General features: G+C 40.9%; 1 protein-coding gene across 1 annotated transcript; it reads right to left on the reverse strand.

The window, feature by feature from the left end:
• Positions 1–216: 216 nt before the first annotated feature.
• Positions 217–27,266, reverse strand: sty (sprouty signaling antagonist). The gene is made up of 2 exons (XM_080285525.1): positions 27,094–27,266; positions 217–1,423 (listed from the first exon to the last, which is right to left on the reverse strand). Exon 2 carries the CDS (start codon positions 1,378–1,380, stop codon positions 526–528), a length of 855 nt encoding a protein of 284 aa, XP_080141651.1. The 5' UTR covers positions 1,381–1,423; positions 27,094–27,266; the 3' UTR covers positions 217–525.
• Positions 27,267–27,270: the final 4 nt, after the last annotated feature.

The following is a 27,270-nucleotide window of genomic DNA, read 5'->3' on the forward strand; positions in this document are numbered from 1 at the left end:
TCTTAATGTCTCTCTTTTTTTTTTCTTTTTAAATATACGTTCTTCTTATCACCGTTTTTACACCTCGTCCTGTTTCCTGTTGTGACGTCACGCACAGACAACAACAATAACAACAACAACATGGAAGCCGGGTGGGGTGGGGGTGCATGTGTGTCTGCTGGGTGGGGGGTGTCAGGGGGGCTGCCATGTCCCTCACGCTGCTGCAGCCTCGGGGGCGGGGGGATAAGAGGGGGGGGGAGGGTGAGGGGGCCAACTTTTCGCCACAACAACTCTGAACAGAACTGGTCGACTAGAAGGTACAGTGGGCCCAGCCGCCACCCGCCTGGTCCGGGGAGGGGCGGGGCAGGGGCAGGGCGGGGCGGGGGCGGCACTAGCGGCAACAGGAGGTAGGGTGGGGCGGGGCAGATCAGGGGGCGCCCCGCCCTGGGTCCTCAACGGGTGAATAAATTAGTAACTGTGGCGGGGGGCCCCGCCCCGGCCGGCCTGGGTGGCCTTGATCCCTGAAGTGGTGGGGCGGGGCGGGGCTCACGCCGTGTCCTGCAGCGGCCGCTTCTCAGGCTGCGGGGGCGGGGGGGAGAGGCGGGGGGGTCGGCCCTGGGGACAGCGGCAGCCATGGCTGGTGCAGCGCTGGTAAGCGGCCTCTAGCAGGCGCCGCGCCCCCGTCAGCGGCCAGTAGCACAGCAGACACGGCAGCGGCAATGCGGCGACGGCCAGGCACGCCCACCCCAGCACTGCACCCCGCCCGCCGCTACACGAGCACGGGTGGTCCGCCGCGGCCGCCAGCCCCGCCGGGCCGTCCTTGCCGCAGTGGTACAGCACGCCCTTCACGCAGCACAGGCACGACGCGTAGTCCACCGCCGCCGCCGGCGAGCACAGGCACTTGTCGCGGCACAGCCAGGCGGCGGGCGGCGGTCGCGGCCTGCGGCATGCCTGACACCGGCATCGGCCGCACGCCGCACAGATGATGGACTCCTCCTCATTCTCCTCACGCCCGCCCTTCGTGAACGTCAACGCCGCCGGCTGTTTGGTTACCACGCGCCCTACGCCGCCGCTGCCGCTACTCGTGGTGGTGGCGGGGACGGGCGTGCTGGCACTGGGTGGCTTGCCGCTCCGCTTGACAGCGGTGCGGGTGGCGGCGTGGACGAGCGGCAGGTCGTGGTGGTGGCGGGCTGGGGCGGCGTGGGGCGGGGCGGGGCGGCGGGGCGCCACGCGGTGTTGGAAAGGCGTGTCGACGTAGAGGTTGGTGGCGCGCTGGTGCTCGGGGCGGGGCAGCGCCAGCGTGATGGGGCGGCTCTGGGGGCTGCCGGGGGCGCCACCCCCCCCGCACCCGCTTCCCCCGCCCGGTCCGCCCCCGCCCTCCCTCCTCCCATCCTGCGACATCACCGCCCACGGCCTCCGACCATCATGCTAGCCGCACCCCAGCCTGAGGACACAACCCATTACTACACTCATTGTACTACACTACTATACAGTACACTACACTAAAGCACACCATGCAGCACCACCACACCTCACCACAACACACAATACTGCCACTGATTTACTACACATATTCAACATAACACACACACAAGTATACACTGGAAGACCACACGGGCAGTATGGTATGGTGTGGCGAGGCAGGGCAGCAGGTATAGCGTGCAGACAGCGTGGCAACGTTACCACACCCTCAGGCACAGCTGGTTCACACACACACACACACACACACACACACACACACACACACACTTCCTACCTTCACTCTACCACTACCACGCCTTCTACTAGTGTTATTCATACTACACCATACCCCTCACACTACTCGTCATTGTACTCTTTTCTGTCACTGCACTTTACATTCACACTACCATACAGCTACAATCCTTCTGCAATACTCACAATATTATAGTTATGCTGCGACACTCACACTGCCATAGTCACTCTACACTCACACTGCCATAACAAATCACTGCACGTCTTCATACAATCATCCTAGTACTGTCACACTTTCATACAATCATCCAACTATACACACGGTACCATAACTATCCAACTATACATTCACACTACCATACAATCATAATACATTTCTCAGGAACATACAAACATACTCACTCACACTACCATATACACACTCACGGTACCCACCATACTACACTGACATTACCTCACCCTACTGCACACTCACACTACCATACAATCATTTCTGTTAACTCACACTACCATACACATTCACACTATCATATACACTCATACTACCTCACCCTAGTACACCCTCACACTACTATACAATCACTCTATTATTCTCCTATACATACCAGTACACTCTGATGCAAAAGCAGTATATTCAAACTACCACTACCATTCTACTATACTATCAGCCACACTAGCCACCCCTTACCACACTAGTCACACTATCAAACAAACAATTCCTCTTCTACACTATCACTCCTGCTGTCACACTACTACTGAGTCACACTACTGCATAAACATTCTGCCGCACTATCAATAATACCGCAATCACACTACCAGTCATACTAATATCACACTACCAGGCTATACTGATTCTACTACGCTACCTCACACTAACACAATGATTTTACCGCATAATCACTCTTCCTATCAGTTATTCCAAACATTCACTCACACTATTACGCATACTACCAAATAAAATTCAATTATCATTATATTATTATTATCATTTCACCGTCACACTATCACACTTATTCTCTTATCTGTCATCCACCCACTCACTGTCAGTCACTCTTCTACATTACCAGTCACTCTATCACTCACACTATCGTTCTGCTGCATGCTAAGTAAGACTACCACACCAGTCACAGTACCACATTAATGACTACATCACTCAAACTACCACGTTAAACCTCACACTACAACATGATGTCACACTACCACTCACACTATTTCACTAACAGTATTACTCACACTACCATAACAGCTACCACAAACAATCATTAAAACACTACCATACTACCACTAATACACTAAGAATATCACTCACACTACCATCATTACACAACCATGTATCACTTTACACCATCCTTCTCACACTAACCAAACCAGCCTTCATGCTATCACCAAAAAGTATGTAACTACCACACACACTACCAAACCGCCACCCCTGCCACACTACCACAACCAAACCATCACCACTACCACACCATCACTACAACCACATACACAACCAAACAACCACCACTACCACACACAATATTATATCATCACCATTACCACACTTACAACCAAACCATCACAACCACCACACACCCTACCATACCATCAATACAACCACATACACTACCAAACAACCACCAGAACCACACACCATATCATCACCAGTACGACACATATAATCAAACCATCACAACCACCACTACAACCACACACACTACCAAACCACCACCACTACCACACAAAATAGCGTATCATCACCAGTACCACACATACAACCAAACCATCACAACCACCACTACAACCACACACACTACCAAACTACCATCACTACCATACACATTACCACACCACCACTACCACATTCCCACGGCCAGATCATCACTACTACCACACACACTACCAAACAACCACAACTACCACACTGACACCGCTGCCATTATTACCACGAGTTGACACAATTAACCAATATACACTGTTGTGTGTGTGTGTGTGTGTGTGTGTGTGTGTGTGTGTGTGTGTGTGTGTGTGTGTGTGTGTGTGTGTGTGAGAGAGAGAGAGAGAGAGAATAAAGGAAGGAGGGACAGGGAAAGCAACAAAGAGGAGGGAGGGAAAGAGCGAGGGGAGGGGAGGGGAGGAAGGGAGACAGAAATATGAGGAGGAAAGCGAAGTGGAGGGAAAAAAGAAGAATGCGAGGGAGAGAAGAATGTGGAGGAGTAATGAGAGAGAGAGAGAGAGAGAGAGAGACGGATGGATGGATGGATGTAGGGTGAGGTAGAGAGAGAAAGAGGAGGAGGGAAGGGAGTGTAGGGAAGGGTGACAACGAGAGAAGGGGTGAGGGAGGGAGGGGGGTGATGGGGTGAGGGAGGGGGGTGATGGGGGGGAGACAGGATGTTCACTCAGTCAGGGAGAACATTTGACTTCCCTTCTCACACTCTCCCCAGGGCCAGAGGGGCGTAAGCAGCGGTAGGGGCGAGAGTCATGGATTACGGGATGGGACTGGCGACCTTATGATGCTTTGGTGTCGGGCAGGAAGCGTATATAGTCATGCTGCCTCCCATGATACGCCCATTGTACACCCACACCCACTGTACACCCACCCACACCCACTGTACATCCACCCACACCCACTGTACACCTACCCATCCACTGTACATCCACCCACACCTACTCACCCACTGTACATCCACACCCACACTGTCACCCATACTCACACCCACTCCCACATCATTGTACCTCCACATTGTACACCCACTGCACACACACACACACACACACACACACACACACACACACACATACACACACACACACACACACACAGTATCAATAACACGCCGGCGAAAAACAATCCATATATCGATCTGTTAATCCGCTAAGTATGCAGACGCCTTTGTTATCTTATTCCTGTAGTAGCAGTGAAAGGGAATCATTACTGGTACATAAAAAACAGTAGTAGTAGTAGTACTAGTAGCAGCAGCAATAGTAGTAGTAGCAATAATAGTACGATTAACAATAATAAAAATAATAATAATAATAATAATTCAAGAAACAGTAACCTGAAGATAACATGGGTTCAAATAACAATAACAATAATAATAAAAATAATAATAAAAATAATAATAATAATAACAATAATAATAATTCCGGAAACTAACCTGAAGATAACATGGGTTGGTACTCTAATCACGCTAATTAGTTATCATTTAGGTTATTAAAAAGTTGGATTAATTAATATCCGTCATACATTTTCCGGGTACGAATGACCATAATCTGAACGAAAATTGGTGTTTCTCGTGATTTAGTTGGTACATGGCTAGTAAAAATCCCTGTAATAAACAATGATAATAATAATAATAATAATAAGAATAATAAACAGTATCGGTAAACGTTTGACATATTTCAGTTATTTTCCTAAGTTACTTTCACATAAAACTAAATTCGTATCTATGGTAATCAAAATAATCCATTCAGGAATAACTTTTGCTAGTCAGAGAAGCCAAATCCATTATCAGATCAATAACACCTGCATTATTACTTACTTAGTCAACTTAGATTAGTCAATTATTCTCAACCTAGATTATTCAATTATTCTCAACTTAAATTATTCAATAATTCTCAACCTAGATTATTCAGTTTTTCTCAACCTAAATTATTCAGTTTTTCTCAACCTAAATTATTCAGTTTTTCTCAACCTAAATTATTCAGTTTTTCTCAACCTAGATTATTCAATTATTCTCAACCTAAATTATTCAGTTTTTCTCAACCTAAATTATTCAGTTTTTCTCAACCTAAATTATTCTCAACCTAGATTATTCAATTTTTCTCAACCTAAATTATTCACTTATTCTCAGTCACACGATCAAAACAACCGCTCAAATAACACTCATCAAAAACATACTATAGCACTACTAGCTACATATGGTAACAAAATACCTCACTACTAACTACTTATAGCAATTCTAACAATCTATGGCATCTCTAACAACCTATGGCACTACTAAAAATCCATGGCACTCCTAATTACCTGTCAATACTCTCTATGGCATTACTAACTACCTGTGGCAAGTCAATGTCACTTCTAACAAACTACTTCAAAACTGTCCACGAGTTCTAACAAGCCTTCGATATCACTAACAACCCAATTCACCTCAAACAACACGGCCTATATGGACGTCCAACTCTGATAAGGGCGATAATCTCACTTCACATCATTATGTAGGGATCCTTATCAGCGATACGGTTCACACGCCTTGGTATAATTAAAGGCGATTATGGTCAGCTGTGTGTGTAAGCTGGGTGATTACACGACCATAACTAGTCCACTTCTTCATTGTTCCTTGTTCTTCTTATTCTTGGACAATTACTATCCCACGTCGTCACTGTTCCTTGATCTTCCTGTTCTTCTATCGTGTGTGTGTGTGTGTGTGTGTGTGTGTGTGTGTGTGTGTGTGTGTGTGTGTGTGTGTGTGTGTGTGTGTGTGTGTGTGTGTGTGTGTGTGTGTGTGTGTGTGTGTGTGTGTGTGTGTGTGTGTGTGTGTGTGTGTGTGTGTGTGTGTGTGTAAATTGTGATCAAAATCCAACAACGCTCCCACTAAACTGTCTTGTCTATTTTTTTTTTCCTAACATCCTTATGGCAAAACTTGGCTTCCTTAATAAAACACCTACAATCCTCACTATTCACAGCATCCATTGCCTTCTCCACTCACTGACGATCTCCACACCTCATCCACTGCCTTCCTCACTACCTCCTCCACTCTTCTTCCCTCTTGATTGACTCCTGCTCATCTCACCACATGCCCATATCATCTCAATCCTGCTAACCCTGATCTTCTCTCAGGCTCACTCTACTTCCCGCTTCAATATTCCCAAGTCTATTATCTGTTCTCCCACATATGCACACGATTTTCTATATAGGAAGGACACGAAATACCGGTACTTACAAAACAAAATGGACATGTAATCCTTTTCAAAATTTCTGTCACTCAGGCTTAACTCGCTGAAATCTCAAGGTTCCATAATGATGATGAATTCTGATATATTTTCTTGAATTTCGAGGATCACTGATTGTCTTTTCACAGCAGAATGTTAAAGAATTGCTAATATATTTTCCTGAATCTGGGAGATACTTCATGGACCTATATTTTCAAAGATGCTAAACCACGGTCAGGTTTTTAGGTACCGTACAATGCATAATTTTATCAGCTCGTAAGATGATAAAAGATAACAGTTCATGAGGAAATCGTCCCTCCGGTTTCTTCTCAGTTTTATTCTTGCAACTCTAGGTAATTTTCTTGGGTCACTGTTAACTTCCTTTAAAGATTAAGTAGTTCGTCTAGAGTCTCGATAACACTACACAACTTTCTTTAAATTTCCCTAAAGAAAGTGATATGCAAATCTGGAATCTTAATTTCTCTTTAAATCCTCCTTAAAGAGTTTGAGCTATAATTAAGTCTCGCAAGATGTGTCCAAGAGTGTTAATAGCACCAGACAACTCCTTAAATTTTCTTTACGGAGTTAGAGGTACGTTTAAATGTCTTGCTAGATGTTGCGTTTAAGTCTTAATACCACTTGACTGCCCTCTTTAAACTTCCCTTCAAGAGTACGAGGTATGTTTAACGTCTTGCAAGAAACAGGACCAACGTCTTAGAAAAAGGAGCATTACTAGCACCTGCACAACTTTCTTCCACTCAAGACCCCCACCACTACACTTGCAAGAACGGGTGAACACAAACACAAAGCATCAATTCCCACTCTAACTTATATATCAGCAACAATGAGGCAATGGTGGATTTTATTTTCCCCCACATCTAGCTCAGGATGTGACGTAGTGAGATAAAACCTGGACCGCGTCACTGATCCTACTATCCTACGAAGTATATATCCTACGAAGTATATCTGTGTGTTTTACTGAGTTATGAAGCCAGTATCTATCATTCCACGTGTACAGATGAGGGCAAAAGGAAGAAACACGGCATGAAGTAATAACAGAAGGGTAAACCTAACAGAAATATAAAAGAAAATAATGATAATGATGATGACGATGATGATGATGATGATGATGATGACGATAATAATTAATAAAAATATTAATAACAAAAATAAGTGCCGTAATAATTCAAAAATTATACAGGAACAAAAAAAATATTACAAATACCAATAATAATTATAATAATAATAATAATAACAGCTACAAAAATCACAACACATTTACTCCAACCAGACAAATATCCCACATCCTTTTCAGCTCGGTTGATGGCCAAATTAATAGTCTCAGGCTGGAGGACCAATTTAACTAGTAACCAAGGAGACGCAATACTCCCAAAGCTCATCTAATTTCCAGTAACCACAGTCATTTTAGCAGCGGGAGTGACCTGGTTCCGTCTGATGAAGGGACACTAATTGCAGTCTATGGTGGTTAAGGAAGCTCCCTAATGCCTCTTCCTTATCGATTCATTTTTGGATAAGGCTCGCTAATATCGCTTTGTCCGTAATTTATGCAGGCGATATTAGAAGGACGTAAGGGTAACACAGAAGAGAACGGCACGGTGTAGTAATCAAAATAAATTGCTTACGAAGAGGTGTTACGGAGACGGACCTACGTGCCAAAGCTTTCGACATCATTACCACACTTTCTCATTTTTCTTTGGTGTCATTTCCCACGCGTCAAAAGAACGTCATAGAACATTGCACAACTACTGGGAGAGATCTACTGTTATTATTATTATTACTATTATTATTATTTCGTTTTCTTTTTATTATATCAGGTCACCCCAAGACGATTTTATTCAGCTTATGATAACCTCGTACTGGATGGGTTAAATGACAGTTATACATATTCCCCTTCAGGCCTAAATAAATAAATACATAACTCAAGCCTATATGAATCGTCTGCAGGAATAAAACGAAAAAATGTTACCAAATTGAAAAGGTTAAGGGCTCTACACCTCTCGCACTGAAGGGGTTAATGAAGGCTATAAACAACACCTTTAGTAAAAATAAAAAATAAAAATCCTTTGCCAAACCCCATGAAATTGCAAAATAATAATAATAATAATAATATACGTTATCAGGGTGAAATGGTTAACAGGTGCTCGGTGGCAATATTCGCGTGATATAATTAGGCTTGACGAGTAAAATTAAAACGTGTATATATTTCTTAAGTGGTAAGCATACATGTAATTATTATGACTGATGTTAAAAGTAATGAAAACAGGTGGGATCAAAAATGGTCATTCATTAAAAATATCAGCTATATAATAATTAAAAAGAGGTAAATTTTTCACATAATCCTAATTCTGCTGCTGTGTTCTCGCGTAGGTATTATTATATTCAAACTAATTCCAGTAACACAAGAAAATGTTCAGTCAGAGGAGGGATACCGGGTGGGTGTCTGGTGGAGATGAAAAACTAAACCCCTTCTACTCTAACTTGGCCTAACATTGTCGATCTCTCCACCTTGTATGCTGGGCTGTAACAGTAGATTAACACTGAAGTATGATGCTAGTCACGAAGAAGTGGTATGGAAACGTTCTGAACTGCAGTAGCGTCTTTTTCCTCCGCTCGTCTACGTGAAATAAGCTACAAAAGAATGAATGTCTGGGCCAGGTTAAGGTAGAAAGAGTATTGTAGGGTTGCCGAGAAACCCAATCATACCGTTAAACCTCTCAAAAATACATAAAAAATAAAAATAAATAAATAAATAACTACAAACACCTCCAGAACGTCGCTAGAAAAGGGCCGTAACAACTGGAAAATAGCCAAAGTTTTGCAGCAACCTTTAGAAAATAACTACAGACCTTTCACCTTAACTTGGCCCAGATTTTCCTTTGGTAGTTTATTTCAAGTAACTCAGTGGCAAAAAAAAAAAAAAAATTGCAATGACAGCTCCACACCCACTCCAAAGCACTTCCTCGTTACTAGCATCGTATTCTTGTGTTAACCCATTGTTTTAACTCAGCACTGAAGGGAGAGAGATGGTAATGTTCAGGCCCAGTTAGGGTAAAAGACTATATATATATGATGCCGCTTACCGTTAAAATCTGCCGCTAAAAGACAGTAAGTATCTCCAGATGTAGGAAAATAAATAAAATAACTAAATAATAATAAAACGCTAAACCGTCAACATGAAAAAGCAGACTGAAGGCACACTATCATTTTCATCATCTGTCTTAAGGAACTATCTATTGGTGACGTCACGCTAAGGAACGTAAATGTAAAGCGTTCTTGTCTTGGCTCCGTCTCCTCACGTTGCAGACGTATCCGTTCTCAGCGGAAGAGATAAACATACTTCACCTCATCCGGTACACACAGGCGCCGTGGTCCCTGCATGTTTTTTTTTTTTTTTAATTCATTTAACCCAAAACTATACATATATACATTAATACGAAAACAACTTTGAGAAGATATGTATGGTACGTATTATAAGGACACGGAGGGATAAATATATAAAATACTTAATATAAACATTTCGCCTAATATTTCCCCATTTGTACTTCCAACTTTCCTCTGCCGGCTAATATTGCTAAGCTGAGAGAGGGTTGGTGTGTTTCTCTGCTCATACTTGATTCCTTCTGATATGATGCGTCAGGGAAGGGGGGGTTAGGGGGGAGTGGCGGACATGCCTGAAGAATGAAGCAGACGCAGTGGAGTAGTACGGTAGGCGAATTTCTTCTCTGACAAACAAACACAAACAAATTCCTGTTATTAGATACGGTTCGTTTTTTCGGGACATCGGGAATACAAAAATATTTCCATGTCTCTTCTTCCCGCAAAATAAATAAATAAATAAAAATAAATATTATGAATGGAAAAACTTAACTCTTTTCAGTGGGTTTTGTAGATATTAATAAATGGCTAAAATTATGCAAATTAAAGCTGTCTGGCGGTAAAAAATAAGTAAAGTGATGCTAAAAATAAATTATTTTCGATGGCAGAAATAATTTAACTCCTCCTCGATCAATGACTCCCACCACCTCCACCACAATCACCACCACCATTACTCCTGCGCCCACTAAGATGATGATGATGATGATGATGATGATGACAATTAGGACGACGATGAAGGCCGTATTAATAACCCCTCCAACACTGACTAAAATCGTGTGCTGTTAAGAATAAACTCACACCCCTGCATCCAAACACTACTACCACCACCATCACCACCACTACGACACTTGCACAAACTGATGATGATGATGATGATGATGATGATGATGATGATGACGAAGACGACGACTACACTAACCACTCCGAATAATAAAAAACCCGTATCCCACCACCACCACCACAACCCCTGCACTAATATTGATGGTGGTGGTGGTGGTGGTGACAACTGTAAATAATCACCCCAAATCACCAAATCTAACCCCCGTACCCCACCGCCTCCGCAGCCGTCACCACAACGACTCCTGCGCTGACTGACCTTCTCTGATATTCCAGCAGTGCGACCTTGACTTTACCTTCCCCTGGCTTGGGATTCAAGTGTACCCTGCCAGACCCACACCACTGCTATTGGGTTAGCTCTCATTCACGCCTCACCAGGATTCCTATGACCCACTCTCGGTATATCTCTCAGCTCATAGGACTCATTCAGCCCCCCCCCCCTCTCTCTCTAGTTCCTATGACTCACTTCCAGGCTCCTACGACTCACTCAGCCTCCTCACCGTCTCTCTAGCTCCTATGACCCACACTCAGCGTCTCTCAAACTCCTATGACTCACTCAGCGTCTCAGGCTCCTATGACCCACTCAACGCCCCTTTCAGATTCCTATGACTCAGGTGTTAAATAGAATTAGAACTAGTCTCTCTCTCTCTCTCTCTCTATTCCACACCCTTCCATTCAGCTCAGGTGTAACTTCTCGAACTGAAAGGGTTAGAAGCAGCCTTCACTGACCACTATACTACTCTGGGTCCTTCCAAAGCTACCTGGTTTGTCTGGTGGTACCCTGACTAATATGAAAAACACGTCATCGTAGTGAAGGGATTAACACTTTCGCGCCCCTCTTAGGAGCGGTTATGGAGTACTCGTTCACCCTCTATATCAGGAGCGGTTATGGAGTACTCGTTCACCCTCTATATCAGGAGCGGTTATGGAGTACTCGTTCACCCTCTATATCAGGAGCGGTTATGGAGTACTCGTTCACCCTCTATATCAGGAGCGGTTATGGAGTACTCGTTCACCCTCTATATCAGGAGCGGTTATGGAGTACTCGTTCACCCTCTATATCAGACTCACTTAAGATTATTACTTTATTGCAAATGATGACAAGACTGATACTGTTTTACTGACAGAACTCTTAGCCCCTAGTAGATGTACTGTACATTCAAGCTGCTCAGGTACTGTACACAAAATTACAATGTCTGAAAAGTTGATTTGCTTGCATTAATATTTCTTAAGTGTACTGCAGGCTTCTGTTAAAACCTTACCATATCTACCTATCTATCTATTATTTGTCATTTTACAAAATCATCTACAGGCACCTCTACACTAAGCGCCATACTCGCCTAAAAATATGAGAAAACACACGTAAAGGAAACAGAAGTGAAGTATCGACCAATCAAAAATAAACACCCAGAGGAATAAGAGACGTTACTGATGACTCAAAAACTGCCAAAGAAAGGAATAAAATACGATAACGATGGCTTAAAAGTACCCAAATAAAGGTATACAAGACGTTATTGATGCCTACGAAACAGCCAAATAAAGCAATAAACGACAGTATGAATCACGAAAGGTACCCCCAAAAAGGAATAAATGACAATACTGAAAAATAAAAACCCAAATAATGACACCAAAATAACAACATGTACGATGAAAGTTTTTAATAATAATAATAATAATAATAATAATAATAATACCGGTAATAAGAATACCGTAACTTTACTTCGTCCAAAAAATACATACCTTAGTTACAACCGGAAAAAAGGATATTTATGTGTTGCATGTATATTACAATGGTGCAGATTATTTGAGAAAGTTTTTTTATTTACCAGTAGTAAAGTAGAGGAAAAAAAAAAAAAGCGGAAGAAGCCCAGACAATAATAATAATAATAAAAAAAAAAAACGACGGGCTCACTTCTCATTAAATAAAAATAAAACCACATATTTTGTCAAGAAATGCAACTGCTCCTCTGACAAACATCTTCCACGCTTCTACGGTATTTCCCACGAGACGAAGTGTTTGTGTTGTTTTGCTTTCTATATTTAATGAGCTGATTCTGCGTCTTTCATACACTTACTGAATTATTTAGCTACCTGGTTCACCTTTGTCTAACACTTTCGGTCGTATTCTCGTCAGTTAACGTCTTATAAACAGACTGCCTAGTTTATAATCAATTCTTGCTGCTACTATAATAATTCAATCACGTTTAACAAAGTTCCCTAACCTCCTTCAGCTTATTAATGACCAAATGTAGTCCGACTGGAGGATGACTAGAAACCAAGGAGACTCCTACCTCATATCTAAGACTAATTTTCACCCAACCACGACGAAGTATACAAGTTGTATGACTGGTCCAGTTCCCTCAGATGACAACAAACCAACTATTGACTTTTTTCTCTGCTTAGGACAGACAGCTACTCTGAAAAGGCCAATTAAATTTAACCCCACCAGTTTCAAAACCCACCCCGTCGCTGAGTAAAATCGTCTGGCTGTGGAAAGAATATAAAGTCCTTGAAGTTAAGAATCTGAAGTCTCTCAACCGTTTACTTCTCCGTATGATACGTTAACACTGTCTTTTACGTAATTTATGCACTGCAGGTCAATATTAAAGAAAGCAAATAAACAAAACATTCACCGCCAACACATGTATTCACAGTATATCTGGGTGTAATAATAATGATAATAATAATCATAATAATAATAATATATCGCAAACGAAGAGGTTCGAGACAGGCTCCTCTAAACCTGACAGAAATTCATCCTTTTTATCTCCCATGACTCAGCTCATAAAAAATAAAATAAATAAATAAAATCGTCCGGTGTTAGCCTGAAAAATGATAACCAGCAGCCAGAGCATCCAAAGGGGGTAAGTTAATCTGTATCTGCCTAACTATATCTCTAACGACTAACTCAAGTGTATATACAGTAGAGAGCTTCGTTACAACCAGTGTGTTATTTATACCGGTATATATTCTATACTAAGTCAATTTTCTAAGTGGTTTCTCTTTTATGTTGCGAAGGTGAGTGCACTGTGTGTGTGTGTGTGTGTGTGTGTGTGTGTGTGTGTGTGTGTGTGTGTGTGTGTGTGTGTGTGTGTGAGAGAGAGAGAGAGAGAGAGAGAGAGAGAGAGAGAGAATATCCTACCTTATGTAAACCCACACTCACAAAATCTACTCTTAATACACAGATAAGAAGATAACACGTAAACGATAACACCTTAATGAATGATGTATCCTTGTAAGACATATGGCATTACTTATCAAGGTGCTCTCAAGGTAAATGAAGCATCTTAGGGGCCTTCTTGCTTGTTCTAGGCAGCCGAAGAACCAGCAAAGATAATTCAGTTCAGTGAAAAATGGACGTCTGATTTTACTGAAGACTGGTTTATGAATATTTCAATGGCTGATTCACCTAACTGGCTGTTTCTGATTGCCGTCCAACTAATGTGTGATATCGAAAAATGTGGCATTATAATGATGATGATGAAATGGGAGGTGGAATGATGGAGAAAGAAGGGATATGCAACACTGTGGGAAGCTTGGATGATGATGATGATGATGATGAAATGGGAAGTGAGTGAAGGTGAAAGAAGGGACAGCGAACAATGTGGGAAGCTTGGGTGATGATGATGAGGATGATGATGATGAAATGGGAGATGGAGTGATGGTGAAAGAAGGGAAAATTTGGATGATGATGATGATGATGATGATGTACCGGAATAATTAAGGAAGCCTATTTAACCATTTCAGTACGAGGCCCTGCTTATGCTGAACCAAGTCGTGTGTCAGTATTCACAACACAAAAGCAATAAACTAGCAATCGTAATGAAGGGACTTAACTACACTTGTCTGTCAAAAACTTGCTGATGAGAAGACAGGTGTGGCGGGAACAGGTGTTGAAAGTTGAAAGGCTGGTTAAGTGACAGACAGCGAGAGTAATAATGTACCTGGGGTGGGGTCGGGTCAGGTCACACAGATGGTGGCAGTGGAGTTACGACACACACACACACACAAACGTGACTCATACACCAATGCTTAACACATTCACCTCCATGGCGTGTTTTTACATTAAATTCTTTACAGATCATAACCTCATTTATTAAAAGAATACGAAGTGCCTTAATTTCAAAGCACAGATCAGGTCCGTAAACATTTCAGAGATTAATACAGCACAGGCGGTGGATGTAAGACTTGATTTGGCAAGGAAATTCCAGCAGTGAAGCAGTTAGTGAAAGCCTGCACCCAGCCCCTCCTGTCAGAAAACGTTATGTCTTTACGAGAATAGTCACTAGAAGACCAGGACAAAGCAAAATACAATAAATCCTCCCCCTGAAGAAATTAACCCCTCTAATTCCGTGGAGGGTATATATAAATTTTGCTCCTACCAGACGATTTTTTAAGCTGAGAAGACCCAGTAAAATTCTGCTCTCTCACCGACAATGACCTTCGCCTTGACCTCTGACCTTTTCGCCCAAAATTTAATCACTTGTTCCTCTGATGGACCTGTCATTACTCGAAATCTGGTGTACTTCCAGCCAACAACGAGCACATGCACACACACACACACACACACACACACACACACACACACACACACAAAACTCCCCCCCTCCCCCCGAGAGAGAGAGAGAGAGAGAGAGAGAGAGAGAGAGAGAGAGAGAGAGAGAGAGAGAGAGAGAGAGAGAGAGAGAGAGAGAGAGAGAGAGAGAGAGAGAGAGAGAGAGAGAGAGAGAGAGAGAGAGAGAGAGACTGCAACTGGAGGTAGAACGAACGCTAAGACAAAAAGACAGGATGGGAGGAAAAAGGAAAGGGAAGAGGGAGGCATGGAGGGAAGTTCCTGTTTCCCTCCCTCCCTAATTTTCCCTCCACTGTTCCCTCTTCCTTCCTGTTACGTTGTCTCACTGTTTTCGTCAGTCACTTCAACGGGTGGTGGGTGTACTTAGGAGGCTCCCACATCACCCATTCCTTATCTTTTCTTATAACTGATTTAAAGGCCAATATTCTCAGGTAACAAGGCTCCCTAACACCCTTTCCTAACCGATTTATTTTGCCCACTACACCTTATTACCCCTTTCTGGGTTACATACATCATTTCAACATCGCCATACTATGAATAAATAATACATAAAAGGATATTAGCCAGCCATATCCAAAAATAAGTCGCTAAGGAAGAGGTGTTAGGGAGCTTCCTTACCTGACGCGAATCTTAAGTGCAACTGGTATTTCCTTGATGGCTATTTGTATCTTAACACCTTCAGAACAAGATCCGGTTATTTTTTTATTACTTTATTACTGATACTGACAAAACGATTATTGTCTAGTCTGGCGAGAGGTTTAATATTCGCTTACATTCTTTAATACTTGCATTTATTTTACTTTATTCACCTTTTTATTCATATTTCCATTTATCTAACTTGATTCACTTACATTTACTTACCGATACTTGCCTTTATTTTTAATCACTGACATATACTTGTACCGGTATTTATTTAACTTTATTCACTTGCATTTATCCGAATATACTTGCTTTATTAGTCTTACTATTAAAACATGGATTTTTATACATAGCTAATTCATCTTTAACCCCTTTAGTGCAATGACGTATTCTCTCTCTCTCTCTCTCTCTCTCTCTCTCAGGTGAAACTTTCCAATTTAAGGAGTTAGATAAAGCCTCCATTTACCTCTTAATCACCTGAGATCTCCCCCAAGAGGCATAACATCGTCTTGGGTCAGCAAGTAGGCAATATATACGCCTTGAAGGGGTTATGCAGCAGGTGCCTGGGAGGGGTGGCTTCCTTAGACCACGAGAAGACGGAGGCAGGTGAGGCCTAATCATTTTTTACGATCACTATTACAGGTAGGAGGTTAATTGGGTGTTGAAAAGAATGGTGTTTTAATTAAGATAGGACGGTAGTTGGAAAATGATGATGATGATGATGATACGTGTAATAATAATAATAATAATAATAATAAAAATAATAATAATACAGTAGCAGTAGTAATAGTGGTAGTAGTAGTAATAATAATAATAATAATAATAATAATAATAATAATAATAAATCAAAATCATAATAATGATACTGTAATAATAATAATAATAATAATAATAATAATAATAATAACAGATGCGATGGCTTCTCAGTAACATACGAGATCATAACTTTAATACTGAACAATCACCAATAAACTGAAACTTACAAATTAATATCAAATTCAATATAAATAAAAAAAATTAATTATAAAAAATAATTATAACCAAAACTATTAAAATAACAATACAGCCAATTCCTGAGAGAGAGAGAGAGAGAGAGAGAGAGAGAGAGAGAGAGAGAGAGAAATTATTTACTAAGAAGAAATAAATGGCTAACTTGTCCCAATCTTTTACAATACAGGATTAGGCTATGTAAGCGTTTTTATGCACCTACGTGAAGTTTATGTAGGTAGGGTTGTGGCTGAGTCCGGTAATATTTGCTTGTAATTGTGGTAGCGATGGTGGTGGTTATTTGTGGTTGCGCTGATGGCTGCAGTTGTGGTTGTCGCAGATGGAGGGATTGTGAAGGTGGTTGGTGGGGTTGTAATGGTGGCAGTTGTGGTTGTAGTTACAGAGATGGTGGTAGTTGTGGCTGTGATGGTGGAATGTGTGAGGTTATGGTTGTGGTTGTGGTGACTGATGGTGGTAAGTGTGAGGTCATGGTTGTGGTTTAGTGACTGTGATGGTGGTAGGTGAGGTTATGGTTGTGGTTTAGTGACAGTGATGGTGGTAGTGTTGGTTAATGCTGGTAGTTGTGGCTGTAGATATGGTTATGGTTGTGATGGTGGTAGTGGTGATTTCTGTGGTGCTAAATATGCATTAGGGATTATGGTGGGTGTTGTGGTTGATGTTATTTTCTTTTTTTTGTTAATGGTGGCAGTTGTGCTGATGGTAGTTATGAACAAGGTATGGTTGTTAGTGCTGGAAACTCAATATAATGACTACTGAAGTTTGGATAGTAGTAGTAGTAGTAGTAGTAAGCTAGTAGAGGTAGTAGTGTTAGTAGTCGTAGTTGTGGCAGTGATATGGGTGGTAGGCAATGGTAGTGGGGGAGAGAGTCGTGGTAGTAGTGGTGTAGGTTAGAAAATGGATGTGGTGATGAATGTGGTGACAGTATTAAGAAGGTGATGACAGGAGTGAATGACAGCAATGGTGGTAGTAATAACAGTAATAAGAAGAACGATAACAGCAATCTGATGGTGGTGATAGTGGTAGGAATGTTGGTAGAGTCTGTAGTGATGATGGTTGCTACAAGGGAGGATTACATGATGATTATGATGATAGTGATGATGGCAGGAATGCTGATAGTACTGAGTCGTAGTGGTGACAGAAATAATTGTAGTAGTGATGGTGGTAGCAGTAAAGGTGGAATTAATAGTAGTAGTGAGGGCAAATAATGGTTGTGATGAGGCTATAATGTTGACAGTGTTAAGAACAGTGATGACAGGAATAATGGTGATGATGATGGTGGTGGTGATGATGATGATGGTGGTGGTGATGATGATGATGGTGGCGGTAGTGGAGGAGGTGGTAGTAGTAGTGGTGGTGATGATGATGATGGTGGCGGTAGTGGTGGAGGTGGTAGTAGTAGTGGTGGTGATGATGATTATGATGGTGGTGGTAGTAGTGGTGGTTGTGATGATTATGATGATGATAATGGTGGTGACAGTAGTGATGATGGGTGGCAATAACAGTAATGGCAATAATACTAGTGGTACGGTAGTGAAGACGATGTTGGTAGTGGTGATGACAGCAATGGTGGTAGGGGAGCAATAATGGTGGACAGGATGCTTGGCTGTCAAACCGTCTTTATTGCGGATGTCGGGATGGTGGTAGTTGTGGTAGTTGTTGTAGGGGACGAAGGGTGAAAGGGGTGCTGGTAGTTGTGGTAGCTGTTGTGGTTGATGATTGCTGTAGTTGTGATAATGTTTATTCTTGACGGTTGTGGTAGCTGTTGTTTTGTTGACTTGCAGTTGTGGTAGCGGGAAGGAATGGAGGGAGTGTTTATTCCTATTTCGATGGTGGTAGTTGTGGTAGGTGTCTGACTACATCGATGGCAGTAGTTGTGGTAGATGGATTGTGGTAAACGTATACCGGTAATGATTTGGAGTGGTGAATGTGGTAACTGCTGAGTGAGAGAGGTTGTGGAGGTTGTTATTTTACTTCAATGGTGGTAGTTGTTGAGGATAAGATGATAAATGAGACGATAAAATGTGTCATCGGACTGAAAAGGTAAAATGGACACTAAGACTTGTTTTAGTGGGCTGATAATAGTAATAATTAATGTAATAATAATAATAATAATAATAGTACCACAATCCACTGAAGCGACAAGAAGGTCTCCAAGCACAATAATAATAATGATAATAATGATGATGATAATAATAATAATAATAATAATAACCTATACAATTATCCACCTAAGGTCATCAACCACTTCACTACAAGAACCTACCCCCCCCCTTTTCTCTCTCAACCTAGTCCAACATTTCATGGCCTGAGGCTGCTTCACTCTCTCCCTTTCTCTTAAACTCATCTCACTCATCCATACCTGACCTCTGATATCACTTCCACCCCATCCCTCCCTCCCTCCCTCCCTCTCTCTCTCTCTCTCCATGAAGTCACATAACACAGAGGAGAGGAAGTACCCGGTAGTTACATCTCCGTTCTCCTCATATGATATTATAATAATAATAATAATAATAATAATAATAATAATAATAATAATAACAAATAATAACAATATCCCTAAAAACAAGTCCACAAAACCCTCCCTTACTTCCTCAACAATCACGGGTCAACAGTGACAACAAACAATAAAATTAACTCACGCAATTCTAAGTACAAATTCACATACTAATACTCAATGTCGTAAATGAGTTCTTATTTGCATGAAGAACAAGGAGGACACAAAATCTCTCTCGCGGAATATTTTGTACTGTACTTTTCTTAATCCAAAGAAATAAAATGGTAAGTTATGCCAAAGAGAATATTCTACTCTTTACTTTCCTTGTCTGTCCTACCAAGAAAATCGTAAGTTATGGCCAATGAAGTACTAAGGACTCTCCTTTCCCAGTCTGCGCTACGAAAAAAATCTTGAGTTGTGATAAAGGAAGCTCTATTTCCCTTGCCTATCCTAAGAATAAAACCTTAGTTATGACAAAGGAAGTATTCGGCACTCGTGTACACCTTCCTTGTCTATCATAAAGAAAAAAAAATCCTAAGTTATGATAAAGGAAGTATTCAGCACCCTTGCCTTCCCCGTCTGTCCAGCGATATCACATCTTAATTACGCAAGAGGTCTTAGGTTTGTGAGTCAGAGTTCAGCCTTGGCCTCTATCGTCTTCCTGCCCAGCCCTCATCCTGCACACACACATACTCCACACGCACCGACAGTCTCTTAAAACGACTTGAACATTATCCCCTAAAGCAGAGTAAAATCTAGCTATTAGTAGTGCTGGAGAGGTTTTTCTTTCTACAACTAAAAACTGACCTAATCCTTACTTCTTTTTTCTTTTCAACGCATACATCTACATCTATCCATTCATCTATACATCAATCCCTTCTCGTATATATTATTTCATCTTTCCTATTTCCAGGTGACTGAATAACCTTTCACTCACAGCAAGAAAGCCTTCCCTGGTTAATTACAATCCGCTGAAGGTGGACAAATAAAAAGTGCGTCGCCACAATGAAGGAATTAGTGACTCAGAATAAATACCGTAAATAAATCCAGTAAGAATAAATGCCGTAAATAAATAAATAACTAGAGAATAAATACCAGATTTAAAAAATAATTACAGTAAATAAAATCATATCATAGTAGAGTAACAGTACGGCGAAGCGCTATGGTACACGACAATTAGACACTGAGTAACACCGTCTGATGGCAGCAAGCACAACGTGACTTAAAGGGCTAAAACAGCAGGAAAAACCACAGGAAAGCAAGAGGAAAGACTACAGGAAATGACGCTATGCTAAGGACGCCTCCCATCTGTGACCTTTGGCGGGGTTAACACTAAGAATACCACAACCAGTCGATTTTTTAAGCGAGATTGTTTTCATGTCTTCACCTGTTCACTAAGAGAATCACAAGCAGAATAAATTCGCATGGTGGTGGTAGGGGAGGAAAAAAAAAAAAAAAAAAAAAAGGCGTCATTCTGCTGAAGTTGTTTTAGTGGATGGGAGCATGAAGGGTGATTTGCTATACCGGCAATATTTGTGGTCGCCATCATCCTTTTCTCCATCTAATATTTTTTTTAGGAATTATTTCCCAATTGGGGTCAATATAACAACAACAACAATAACAATAGTAATAGAGTACGGTACTTATGTTAATGTGATCTTGGTAATTAAGACTTAGTAACCTAGCTGTAACCCTCATAATAATAATAATAATAATAATATATCTATCAATCTCTATCTATCAAACGTTTAATCCCTGAGTTCATCCAAAGTCGTACAAAAATAAAAATAAAAAACCTTAACCTCTTAAATCCAATGACCTACTTTGTTTATTCTTATTTCTAGACGATTTTATTCAAGGAGACAATTTTCCATCAACAGGAGAGATTTCTTACCTTTACCATCACTACAAATCCTCCCTAAGCTGAATAAAATCGTCTGGGGATGGCAGGAACACACAGGAGGCTAAAATCTCCTCCAATCACCACTATTCCTCAACCACTGCCAATCCACGCCGCCCTCCTCCATGTATGCTTCAAATATCTAAATTTCCTAAGCGATTTACTTTACTTATTACACCTAACTGTCGCTTCTAACACCTTTCCCTAAGCGACTTATTTTGCTTATTACATCTTCCTGTCCTATTCTGTTACCTAAATCCTTCAAACATCGCCATACTCAGCATAAATGACGCACAAAAGGATGTTAACCACTCCATATCCTAAAAATAAATCGCTATGGAAAAGGCGCCAGGAAGCCTCCTTAGCTGACGAGCTCAAATTACTCTGACAAGAATTAAAGTAAAATCTGCAAGAGTTTAAACATCTTAATCCAAACTAAATGCACGAATTCAAAGTAAACCTGAGTTCAAAATAAATATAGCTACTCTAGTTCAAATTAAATCCACAAGAGTTCAAATTAATCTAATTTCAAATCAATCTATTTCAAATTAAACCTACGAGATCAAATTAATTACACGAATTCAAATTACTGAAAATGTATGCTACAAGACTTCAAATTAAATGAACAAGAGTCCAAATCATATGTACATGAGTTCAAATTAAATGTACACCAGTTCAATTCAAGTTCAAATTAAACGAGTTCAAATTCAATCAACAAGAGTTAAAATGATGCAGTGGAAATTTCTAGACACTCGACATACTGTATTAGGTAAACAAATGAGCGCTTTACTGAAAACACGTATCATTAACAACAAATAAGAGAGAGAGAGAGAGAGAGAGAGAGAGACTAATCTACTTTAGGTATCCATACGGTACATAAATACGTTTAATACTGTCACTTCTCCAGCACTGACATATAGATAGACACAGACAGATAGATAGATAGATATAGATAGATAGACAGACTGAGAATGACAGACATATACTGACAAAATCCATACCGGTATACAGATGAATAAGGCACCGTTATGCATTTATTCATTTACCGGAACAATGAATGAATTACATGCAAGGAAAGGAAGGCAGGGAGAATATATTTAGACGCACCGAAGCACCTCACCCTTAGCGATTTATTTTGCATATTACACAAACATCCTCCTGTATTTGTACCTTAAATATCGACGGTTTGTACCAGAACACAGAAGGGGATACTGAGACGTACTTTCTGGGGCAAGTCGCTAAGGATAAGATGTTAAGAAATATCCACAGTTACTTAGAAAAACGTCTGGCTTTATATCTTGTATCTAGAAAGTATATTTAGAGATGCTAAGAGCTAGGCTAGAACGGTATTAATAATAATAATAATAATAATAATAATAACACCGGTAGCTAGTATAACATCGCAAATAATAATAATAATATTAATAATAATAATAATAATGATGATAAAAATAACAGGAAATTATACTCAGAAGTATTAAATATTCCCTCAATAATTATACAGAAAAAATACACAAAAATATCGATTATTATTTAGAGTAATTGGTCTGCCTTGCCTAATTATATGCAATCATTTTTTAATTATAGATATGAAAGAGCTGGAATGAATGGTAGTTATGGTACCGGTAGTTGTGGTTATCAGACAGCTGTGGTGGTAGTGATGGTGGTTATGGTTGGTTTATGTGCTTTGGAATGAATGGTAGTTACGGCAGTTGTGGTTATAAGAGAGTTGTGCTGGTAGGAGTGATGGTGGTTATGGTCGGTTTATGTGCTTTGTTTGGAATGAATGGTAGTTGTGGTGGTAGGAATGATGGCAGTTGTGGTAGGCCTGTGTATGGTTTGGAATGAATGGCACTTATGGTACCGTAGCAGTGGTTATAGAAGGGTTGTGGTAGTTTTGGTTGTTGAAGTGATGGTGGTTGTGGCAGTAGTGGTTATAACATAGCCTACCGTACTGTAGTTGTGCTGGTAGGCCTGGTAGCGGAGATAGTACCAATACTTATGGTTGTATTAGTACAAATAGTAGTGGACGTTGTAGCAAAGCGTGGGTGTAGTAATGAATACAGACTTAGTGAATGAAGTGTATTGATTACAGCAGCGAATGAATGGTAGTAGGTGTGGTTGTAGTGAATAACAGATGTGTAGTAAATGAAGTGGTGAATGAAGAATTAATGAATGGAAGTTGTAATGAGGAGAAATAGCAGTGACTGAATTGTGGCAGATGTGGCTGTGGTGAATAACAGTAGCAGTGTAGTGAATGGGGATGTAGTGATGAATGAAGTGAATGAAAGATGCAGAGGAGAATATTTGGTTGTAGTAGTGAATGAATGGTGGTAGGCGTGGTTGAATAACAGTAGCTCTGTAGTGAATGGAGGTGTATTAACGAATGAAGCCAGTGAATGAAAGATGCTGAGGAGAGTAGTTGGTTGAAGCAGTGAGTAAACTGTAGTGTGACTGTAGTGAATATGAGTAGTTCTGTAGTGAAGGAAGATGTAATGTATAGTAGTTATGGTGATGAATAGTAGATTTAGTAGACGGCGTTATATTTTAGTTGCTGCAGTGAATAATTAAAGAGAAAAATTATGGTGAATGATGTCTGATGTGAATAAGAGTTGCAGTGAATGAATGGTACCTAATAATACCGTAGTACTGTAGTTGTACTGGTTCATACTGGTTGTGTATAGAAGTACCGGTAGTAGTCGTAATAGTAGTAGTGGTGATGGTAGATAGTAGTAGTAGTATAGTATCGGTACCGTAGTAACAGTTGCATGAGTAAATGTAGTAGTAGTCGTAGTGATAGTAGTACTAGTAATGAACAGTGGCTGCTGTAGTAAAATCGAGTTATGGATGGTGTTTTAGTTAAGGATGGTACCGTACAGTGGTAATCAGATGTTGTAGGCTAGTAGTGAATGATAGTTATAGTGAAGAACAGTAGTTAAAGACAGCTGTAGCAGTAGTACTACATGGCTGGTAATAGCAGTAATAAGCTAGTAATAGTAAAAGTAGTAGTAGTAGTAGTAGTAGCAGCAGTAATGGTAGTAATAGTATTTTAAAAGTTTATAGTGAATGATGGTTATAGTAATGAATGAAAATGCTGCACTAAATGGAAGTTGTGGTTACAATAGTGAATGGTAGTTGTCATAGTAATGGTCCCGTAGTAAGTGACAGGAGTGAGTCAGAATGGTACCCTGTCACAGTGAATGTTGTCAGGATAGGTGGTTGTAGTGGTTAACTGTTGAAATAGACTGGTAGGCCTATGGAAATTGTGATGATTGGGATGGTAGTGGTCGTGGTAGTGATGGATGGTTGTAGTGACTAAATGTAGAAAAATATCATGGTAGAACTATGGTAATGGTAGTTGTAGTGATGGTAGTGGTTGTGGTAGTTAAAGATGGTTGTAGCGGCTAAATGTAGACAATAATACTTAGGACTATGGTAATAATGGTAGTATTGTAGTGATGGTAGTCGCTATGGTAGTTACAATACCGGGATAAAACCACTTCAGTACGATATCTAGTCTTAGGAGATGCCTCAGAGTGAAAGGGAAAGGAATACATCACTAGGGAATTATCGTACTTTTAGAATTAGGAAAACTGGTAAAGGAGTCACAGAAATAAGATGATTCTGGTAGGCAAGTAGCAACGCAAGGTAGATGGTGATGATGATGATGATGATGAATAACGGTACGATATGCATGTCACAATGGAGGGCAGGTACCGGTAGTGATGACGAGTGATTAATAAAAATAATATTTAGCTGGAACAATAACCAGTAATAATAATAGTAATAATAATAAAACAATAACAATTCCAGGATGTGATAATGGTGTGGTTGATGTGAAAGTGATAATGGCAGTGGTAATCATGGAGAAACAGCTCTCATGGTAATAACGAAGAAAATGTTATGGTATGGCAGAAATTGCAGTTGAGGTAGCTATGGTGAGAAACGGGTCATGGTAATCTCGTCAGTAATGGTAACAACAATGGTACCTCCGATCATGGTAATAGGAATGGTGGTTATGGTAACCGTAAAAAAAAAAACTGGTAGACGTTAAGACAGGGTTAAGAATGCAGTAATGGTAGCGGCTGTTGACACATATGGTAGGAGAAGCAATCATGGTGGCGGTGCTGACATTAGGTGTGGCAGTGACATGCATCACTTACTGATCACTCATATCACACACACACACAATTACCATACAGTCCTAACTCGTTCCACACTAGTCATAAATACGACAAAAAACATTCTTGGCAAACACCCATACAATAATACATGCACATACATAACACACAACAATCACCATATAATCTTACCACACACACACGTTCCCAGCAAGCACCATTTCACACAGAATTTATAAGAATACTTAACACCACACACATGAATTCATCATACACACACGCACACACAATCATTAGCTAACATCATACCACTTAAGCCTTTATAACACACACACACACACACACACACACACACACACACATTCTTAGCTAACATCACACCACATAAGCCTTTATAGCACACAATACTTAACACACAGACAATAATTAACATGTTCATAATATACATTAGAAAAAAGAATGAGTACAACATACAACTCATCTCCTTCTGTAATAAATGAGGCCTAAATTATTAACAAGAATAATGATAATCTAATCTAATCAACTTAATAATTGTAGAAGACAGCACCCATTTCACACACCTGCTTAACAAAAAAATAAAAAAATTAAAAAATGTTCCCTGAGCGTTCAGAGAGAGAGAGAGAGAGAGAGAGAGAGAGAGAGAGAGAGAGAGAGAGAAAGAGAGAGAGACGAAAGTTGGAGACAAAAATCAATACCCACTTCACTGTCGATCTTTCAATCATTCACTGCAGTTCGGACATCGTATCTTCAAGTTCTCATCACATTCATTTTTCTTTTTCACTTTCACTGAGGAGAGTTTTCGTCAATTTTTTTCACTGCCAAGTTTTGCACGTGTTTCCCATTTTCTAGCACTCACTGTCTCATCTATAAATCAAGGGAGGGGGGACTTCAGCCTTTCAATCGATCAACATTCGATTTTCTTCACGGGATGTCTTCAGTTGGCGTCGGTCTTACAATTTTTCTTTACGATGGAAAGCCAAGACACAGTGAAAGTAGCTAAGGAATGTATGTACGTGTGTGTGTGTGGCTCTTAGTTTTCACAATCACTATTCACCGTCATTATTTGGGAGCAGTGGTAGTAGTAGTAGCAGTAGTAGTGCGTCACAGTACCTTCCATCAGTTTCATCGTCTACCACAACTACCACCATCACCACAACCACCTTCACTGGCGACGCACCTCCTTCCCTTCTCTCTCCAACCCACCCTCCCCCTACCCCCCATCACAACCAAAAACACACATGCCAAGTTTTCACCGATTTTCGTCCACTAATTCACTGCCATCGGTCCTTTAATTCCTCCACTGATGACTTGAAGCTGAGACACTGCTCTTGGAACACGTTCAGGGCCCCACGGGGAACGTAGGGGTGGCAGAACGGCGATGGAGTGCAAGTGAACGGGGGGATTTATGAATGAAGAGGGGGTGAAGGCGCCAGGGAACTACAGCATTGAATGAAATGGCTGCTGCCTTTAAACCTCTCGCTCCCCCTCTCTCCTCACTTACCTATTACTGCGAATTCTCATCAGTGTGGGGACGAAGACTGGTGCGGAAGGCGGTGGAGGGTGTAGCCGAGGATGCAAAGAACAGATCGGTTAATCCCAGGTCGATATATCCGTGAGAGAATAGCAGATATGTTAAAATCCTGGACGAGAGCACCGAGCAAGAGCAGTTCACCCTCTC

The sequence above is a fragment of the Coenobita brevimanus genome, chromosome 107 (genome assembly GCF_032717465.1).
Source record: "Coenobita brevimanus isolate Jiangsu-jjx chromosome 107, ASM3271746v2, whole genome shotgun sequence".
In the NCBI taxonomy this organism is placed as follows: domain Eukaryota; kingdom Metazoa; phylum Arthropoda; class Malacostraca; order Decapoda; family Coenobitidae; genus Coenobita; species Coenobita brevimanus.

Coding starts and splice junctions, on each gene's coding strand:
- sty (XM_080285525.1), bottom strand. CDS start 1,380: ATGTCGCAGGATGGGAGGAGGGAGGGCGGGGGCGGACCGGGCGGGGGA.